This window comes from Solanum dulcamara, chromosome 12 (genome assembly GCF_947179165.1).
Source record: "Solanum dulcamara chromosome 12, daSolDulc1.2, whole genome shotgun sequence".
Classification (NCBI taxonomy): Eukaryota; Viridiplantae; Streptophyta; class Magnoliopsida; order Solanales; family Solanaceae; genus Solanum; species Solanum dulcamara.
Genome location: NC_077248.1, coordinates 14,718,670 through 14,726,622, shown reverse-complemented (window position 1 = coordinate 14,726,622; position 7,953 = coordinate 14,718,670). Strand labels below are relative to the sequence as shown.

The window sequence follows — 7,953 nt, the reverse complement described above, 5'->3', positions numbered from 1 at the left end:
ATCCTGATAATTCACATCGTAAACAATTAGTATTATCCTTGATCTATGCGGATTAAAATCTAAATATATCAAAGGTTAATCTTCGAAATTTGGACAATAACAACTAAGGAATTTGAGCACTAATATAACTATCAATCAACTTATATAGTAGATTTATTGAAATTATCACCTTCTTTTTGAAAAATATCTATATTTTCTTTATCCTTAAGCCTCACTGCTATAAAACTTTCTAAAAATAACTATAATCATAATTATCAACCACTCACAAAATCATTGAACATGAATTACTTCAAAATTATAGCATTTTGCGATTTATTAATAAATTGATTTTGATTCTCTGTTAACCAATAACGTAGAATTATTAACATGATTTAGCCCCCGAATTTGCACCAGGGTGGAGTTAGTTCCAATTAAAATAAAAATTAGGGATTATATGTCCTCCACAATAATAATAATAATAATAATAATTTGAGTGTGTATGAATTTTTATGTCAAACAATTTAAGTGTAGAGGACATTAGGTGGAAGAAAAAAAAAATTAAAAAGGTAAAAAGGGTGAGTCATTCTCTTCCCCTAACCTTCATCTCTTAGTCAAGTAAGTTAAAGTATATGAATTTAGTGTCCATCACAAATATTCTTAAGTAAAATTTGAGAAAAATAAAAATAAAAAGTAGTGTTTGGTCATATAACTTGGCAAATGTATTTGGCAACATCTCAAGTTCCCAAATATTAGAAAAAAAAATATTTGGCCAAGTTCTAGTATTTAAAAAGTATCACCCAAATTGTTTTATATTTTATAAAAAACACCCCTCATTTATTTATTCAAATTAATATTTATCTACTTCCTCCGAAAAAGTTTGATTATAATTTGAATGACAAGATTGAGAAAAAAGAACAATTTGTTTTTAATGAATTATAATTTCAACAGAATCAGTGACAATTTTGAGTATACGATTAATGTATTGTTCTTACCTATATTATTATTTTGTTATTGTTAATTGTTATCAATTATGTAATAAAATTATTTTTTAACGAAACATATTTATTATAAAATGATAATACAAACTTATAGATATTTTAAATAATTTTTAAAACTTACGAATATAAATCAAAATTTTAAAAACGGAAAAGGATCAAAACTATCATTCACCTATTTGAAATAGAGCACATATACCCTTAAATTATATTCTGGCTCAAAAATATCCTTCACGTCATACTATTGACTCAAAAACATCCTTCACGTCATATTATTGGCTCACTTCTACCCCTCTATTTGACGAAATAAAATGTGGCATCTCGTGTGTATTAATTTACGCCACATAGGATCTCCACATAAGTATTTCATCACACCCCATCAATTAAAAGACCTAAACCCATTCTTGACTCCCGTAATTATGGTTTCCTTGACTCCCGTAGTTATGGTTGCCACAATTAATTTGCAGCAGTTTTTAAGCAATCCCGTAATAATTTACGGTAATAAGATACCCCTACTTATTGGCCTGGTTTTAGGAAGAACACTTCAGTTACTTTCCAAGCATCTATTGATCACGTTGAACGTATGATTATATTGTTCTGCAGCTCATTCCAGGCTCGACCGCACGCATCTTCTTCCTAAGCTTGATCAAGTAGCACATTTGCTTAGTTGCCATTTTGGAAAATTAATCACCATTTGTTAGCTATATCTATTAGATGAAAACTATAGTTTAGCAAATTAAATAGCCAATTAAATAGCCAATTAATAGTTTATTTAAAAATTGTTGCAGTAGCGATAACTGCGGGAGTCAAGGAAATCATAATTATGAGAGTCAAGGATGAATTTGAGTCTTTTAATAAGTCGATTTGGATTTTTTTAATTGATGGAATAGGGTGCATATGCAGAGATCTTACATGACGTAAATTAATACATCTGGAATGTCATATTTCATTTCGTCAAACAGAGGGATAAAAGTGTATCAATAGTATAACGTGAAAGATATTTTTGAGCAAATAGTATGAAGGAAAATATATTTTTAAGCTAGAACAGAATTAAAGAGTATATGTGCTCTATTTTAAATAACTTTAAGGGTAATTTTGGCCCTTTCCTCTTTTAAAAATAATCAAATATTCTTGAAATTAGCATCCTAACGTGGGGGTTGATTTAGGTGGTGTCTGTATGTGCATTCTATCCTCCATTAACAAAGTTGCAGGAAGTGAGAGAAGGGAAAGAAATTTCAAGAAGAAAACAAGGAGAATTTGAAGGGGTTTTGCCGTAAAACTTGAAAAATTGGCCTGGGGGTTAAAGAATCAAGAATGAGTGGTTCACGGTTCATAAAGTGTGTGACCGTCGGCGACGGAGCAGTTGGTAAAACTTGTCTACTCATTTCATATACCAGCAATACTTTCCCAACTGTAAGTTCTTCCTTTCTTCCACCAACATTGTTTTTCCACAAAAATGAAATTCTCATTTTGGGTGATGTAGCTGTAGTTCTGCAGATTGAAGTTCGTTTTTTTCGTTGTTGATGGACCATTTCTTGTATGATTTGTAGGGAATGAAAGAAGAATGTGAAAATCATTGCAGCATAAGCCATTTCATAGACTAGTGTTCCATCTTCTTTAGTCCCCATCATGATTTAAACAACATATTCCTTCTGTTATAGAGTATTTTTTTTTGTTGTCTTTTCCCATAGTGTTTGAACTAGTATATCGTTATGACGTTTTCTTTAGATTATTTCATTGATGTGGTTTATAGACAGAAGGTCAGTGGTTTTGCCTGTTTATAATTGAATGGAAGTTTGATATGGAACCTCTTGATTTAATTTCTTATGCTTCCAAGAAATATCTTAGAAGAGGCATAGCTGTATTTGGTTCTTCATACGAGAGCTCTGAACCTGGTCTATGTTATATTTCATGTGCCCGTAGAATTCCTCACTGGAAAACCCTGCTTTTATTATTGTTTTGTGTGTGTGTAGGAGGAGGGGGGAGAGGAGGTGAAAGCTATGCTACATGTGATTATTTGTTGTTTGGCATATGGTGTTAATTAATTGAAATGTGTTAAGCTGATGAAAAGATGAGGCTTTGTTGAATATCCTGCCTCTGAACTTAAAAGTTTAGTTTCTAAGATAGAAGCATGAGTGTTCTCTATTTGAAGTCGTATAAGGGTGGAAAACATTGAGCTTTAAATTTATGCTCTTTCGTTTTATAAGTTCATTTATAACAGTGGTGGCTGTGAATCCCTCAAATGAAACTTTCTGATTCATCATACTCTAAATTTGCTTGCTATGTTGCAAACAGGATTATGTCCCAACTGTGTTTGACAATTTTAGTGCAAATGTGGTTGTGGATGGAAGCACTATTAATCTGGGTTTGTGGGATACTGCAGGTAAAATGGACATTAGTTTCCATGTTTCTTTACCTTATTGTGGAACACATGCTGACTACCCTTACTGTTTGATTGGACAGGTCAGGAGGATTACAACAGATTAAGACCCTTGAGCTATCGTGGGGCGGATGTTTTTATACTAGCATTTTCCCTCATCAGCAAGGCCAGCCATGAAAATGTCTCAAAAAAGGTGCAATCACCTTTCTAGAATTAGATCTCTAACTTCCAGTTTTGTTTTGCCTGCTCACATAAATGACCACGAGACTGAGGAAATATTTGTGATGGCTATCTCCCCAGTATCTTGAAAGCAGTCCATGGAAGACTTTGGCTTGCTTAACTTTTACTTTAGTTATTTGATTCAACTTGTTAGTGAAAGTACGAATAAACTCGATTATTTTGGACCGCGTTTCATCAACAAGGATTGGGTAAAGGATGCCTATTAGATAAAGAAGATGAATGAGATGTATGGTTGGTGATGTTCCGCAATTTACAGGAACTAATACATTTTCCTCTTGCTATTTAATTTCAGTGGCTTCCTGAATTGAGGCATTATGCCCCAGGAGTTCCAATCATTCTTGTTGGAACAAAGCTTGGTTAGTAGGTTCTCCTTACTTTGGTTCCTTTGTTAATTCAATTATCTATGTCCTCTAAATATCTCTATGTGGTCGGAAAGGTCTCTTTATTTGTCTGCCATTATTTTAAGTTTCTACTTATTTTCATTGGAGACAATTTTCTTGAACTGTGATTGCACCCTTTATATTAGACATCTTGCCTTGTATGTATGGATGAGCTGTGAAATGTCAGACAATCCTTGAAGAAACTTTATTTATATACCCAATCATAGCTCGCTACGTCAAAATCTGTAACATTCGGCAGAAGAATTGTTCGTATATGTTCTTACTCTGCTATGTCGAAAGAAATTTTTCTCTGTCTCTTGGGCTTCATGTGGGGCCCTCTGGGTTCTCACGTGGCCCTATTCTTCCTTCTCTTGGACTTGTACTTGGATCAAGAAATATATGTAATATTTAGCCTACTTTTTGTCATAATTTTTGGACTCTTCATCCTCGATAATCATCTTCTTGATTTTTCATTGAATCCATCAACTTTAATAGAGGTGTACTACCGTGGATAATTCTGTGGTGAACAGAGATCCAATAACTAGTGATATATCATTTTGTAGACATTTTTGAGCTTTACTCGTTAATTTCGAATGAGATTATGACAGTTGCTTCACATAGGAAAATAGACTGTCAATCCATAAATGCTGCTATCTACTATCAGAATTATGAAAGAAGAGAATATCGTGTAACCTTCGTGACTGCTGATTCCATATGAACTCCTGCATGAAGCACCAATAATGGTTGGGTTTCTCGTGCTTTCTGTTAAACCAGAATTACACCTAAGAACTACTTATGGTGTCAGCCTTGTTAATTATCTCTAAGAACCACTTATGGTATCCGCTATGAATTTATACGATTGTAAGAAAGATTAGTGTTCAATAACTTTATGGATGTAAAATCAAACTGCTTGAGAGATTGAGGAGATCTTACCTGTTACAACCCACAACTGAAATTTGAAGGGGATGTGGTTTATGGTAGAAGTTCCATTTCTGCAGGACACCCAATGCTTTGTGGTTTTAAGTTGCTTACCTAACCTCTGCCTTTTGAGAAATCACTTTAAAAAATCCTGAAATTTCCAAGCTAATAACATAACTGGTCTCTGAATTGGAATTAAAGTATGTATACTGTTGCACTAAATAGTTCATAAACTATTCTAAACATATTCTGAAACCCATGTTCTCTGGATTTTGAAAACAAGTACTTAATGAGCTTAAACTTTATCCCATCATTGAACTTCAAGAATATCTAGGGTTGACGAGAAAGTACATAAACTGTTTTCAGTCATAATTCTGTAATATATACTATGTGGATTTTGAAATAAAAGCATATTATGAGCTTAATGATTTTTTGTTGTCTACTTTGTGTTAGATAATATTCAGTCTGGTCTCTTTCTGTTTTATGTGTTTCTAGCGTACACTTTGATCACGTTTAACTTGTTGTATCTTGTTTCATCCATATTGGTTCAATTGAGTGTCTCTAGTCCATTCATTCTGTTCAACTCCACTTGTTTCTTTTTGTGGACTAGTTCCATTTCTTTCCTATCTTCTCTTGTGATTTCTCGTGCTTCTGTTTAACGGCGTATATTGTGCTTCCACTAGATCTTCGAGAGGACAAGCAATTCTTTTTAGACCATCCTGGTGCAGTTGCTATTACCACGGCTCAGGTAGACCAACTTTTAACATATTTCAGCAGTACTAGTGAATTCTTTATTTTTAGACCAAATGGTTAAGTTTGAGGGGGCTAGTCTTCTGTCAGTAGCTCATTTCCTGCTTACTTGTAAAGGGTGAAGATCTGAAAAAGTCTATTGGTGCTGCAGTTTACATTGAATGTAGTGCAAAAACACAGCAGGTACTTTTCTTGTTCAAATAAAGATTACACGGTCAAGTTATAAGTCACCTCTTTACATACTTATTTTGCAAAAGAAAACTGCAGAATGTGAAGGCTGTTTTTGATGCGGCTATTAGGGTGGTTCTACAACCACCCAAACAGAAGAAGAAAAAGAAGAGAAAGGGTCAGAAAGCTTGCTCTATCTTGTGATTTTCCTAAAAGAGTGGCTGTGCAAAGGAGATGTAGACTATTGTCAGTCACTTCCTACTTCAAGTAGTGCAGCAAATTTGTTTACTGCTTGGCAGTCTTGACTAGTACACTAGGAAAGTGTCAACCTAGCTCGTTCGAGATTTGGTTTGGGTACAGAAGTGCACTGTCTCTTCCTGAGTTAAATCTGTATGATCTGTGTAACATTTGTAAGATGATTATTACTGTCCTGGCATCTATTGTAGGCCATTCAACACACTAATTTGGAATTTGCAAGAATTTGGTTGTGCTATTATCATTGTGCTGAATCATTAAGAAGTTGTAATGTATGTTCCTTGTATATATTGAAGAATTTCTGGTTTCTTGATTGGGAGAAAGGATTATGCAAGTTTCCAAAACTTAATGCCTCAAGATGGGAGTTAAAACTTTTTTGGTGGAAAGAAATATCATCTATGATTTTGTACAATTTGACAGTATATTGGAAGCTGATTGCAACCAATTAGTACAGTACATTAAACTATTCATAATAGAACATGTATTTCACGAATGATACAATAGTACAGCTATTTGTAGTTTTACTTTTTTCACATTTCGTTTTACTGAAAGAAGTCTATTAAAATCGACCAGGAAAGTAATATCAACTAAAACTATTTGTCAACTAGCTAATTAGGATTTAGGAACAAATATATTTTCTCGTAAGTGATAATATCTACAATTGTCCAACTTTACCTTAGTATGTTGGGCTTAGTTGCAATGTTTGACCTAGTTTCGAAGAGCATTTTTTAACACAAAAAGACGTGTTTTGATCAAGTTTTGAAAAAGAATAGACAACTTTGAGTAGTAACAAAAGTAGCCTTTCTGCTATAAAGAGCCCGTTTAGGTTAGTTGTTTATGACCTCGTTTATTTTCATTAAAATTAAGACGTACAAATTTAAATGATTAAAATGTTGAGATTTGATATAAAATGATTAAAATTGTTTGTTTTTCAATATCTAAAATGTACATAATTTATTTATTTATAAATAAAGAAAATTACAATTCAAATACAAAAGCAATTAAATATTAGAAAAATATAAATTTAATATTATTGTTTGATAAAAAACAAATTATTTATGTTTGCTAGTTACAATGGAGATGGTTTGTAATGGTGGTAGTGGTAATGATTGGTATTAGTGTCTACTAATAGTGGTAGTGATAATTGTGATGGAGGAGCCGTAGAGATGGTTTATATTATAACAACTGACGTGATGGTGGCGTATGATAGTGGTAGTAATGGTTATGATGGTGAAATTGGTTGATATCAGTAGTTGGTGGTAGGGCTGTACAGGGCAAACCGATAAACCGCACCAAACCGACAAACCGAACCAAACCGGAAAAAAAAACCCGACTAGTGATTTGGTTTGACTTGGTTTGGTGTTTGGAAAAAAAATCTGGACCATTATAGGGTTGGTTTGGTTTTAACTAAAAAAAGTCAAACCAAACCCACCGACCCGATTATAGATATACTACTTTTAAGTTATGTTATACATAAAATATTTATTAAAATGTAATTTATAAATATTTTTAAAATTTTTTTCATAATTTTTGTTTTCTTTCTTACATATAGATTTGGACTTGAGAAGCCCATCTAAATAATATACAAAAAAGCTCATCTTATAAAGTTATATTATAAAGTTAAAACTTCAAACAGTGTTTTGCCTCCATCTTATATGTTTATATGTTGTACTAGAACTCTTTTTAAGAAGCACTGCTCTGTGTTTTTTATTAGATACTATGAAAAATCCGAAAAACCCGAAAAACTCAAAAAATCCGAAAAAAATTGATATCGAAAAACCCGACTTTTATTGGTATGGTTTGATTTATAGATTTAATAAACCGACACAAATGATTTGGTTTGTAAAAAATCCGAACCAATCCGGTCTATGTACACTCCTAGTTGATG

General features: G+C 32.8%; 1 protein-coding gene across 2 annotated transcripts; it reads left to right on the top strand.

The window, feature by feature from the left end:
- Positions 1-2,093: 2,093 nt before the first annotated feature.
- Positions 2,094-6,389, top strand: LOC129877226 (rac-like GTP-binding protein ARAC3). Of its 2 annotated transcripts, none has more exons than XM_055952714.1 (7): positions 2,094-2,387; positions 3,270-3,357; positions 3,438-3,547; positions 3,887-3,950; positions 5,576-5,640; positions 5,760-5,825; positions 5,910-6,389. In XM_055952714.1, exons 1-7 carry the CDS (start codon positions 2,289-2,291, stop codon positions 6,012-6,014), a joined length of 597 nt encoding a protein of 198 aa, XP_055808689.1. In that variant the 5' UTR covers positions 2,094-2,288; the 3' UTR covers positions 6,015-6,389. The 2 variants fall into 2 exon arrangements, with proteins under 2 accessions (XP_055808689.1, XP_055808690.1); XM_055952715.1 differs by having other exon boundaries at positions 5,900-6,389.
- Positions 6,390-7,953: the final 1,564 nt, after the last annotated feature.

What these genes read in the sequence shown, in the direction of transcription:
- LOC129877226 (XM_055952714.1), top strand. Translation starts at nt 2,289, where the DNA reads ATGAGTGGTTCACGGTTCATAAAGTGTGTGACCGTCGGCGACGGAGCA. An exon ending in GGGTTTGTGGGATACTGCAG is followed by an intron (nt 3,358 to 3,437) that starts GTAAAATGGACA and finishes TTGATTGGACAG; the next exon opens with GTCAGGAGGATTACAACAGA. An exon ending in TCTTGTTGGAACAAAGCTTG is followed by an intron (nt 3,951 to 5,575) that starts GTTAGTAGGTTC and finishes TGCTTCCACTAG; the next exon opens with ATCTTCGAGAGGACAAGCAA.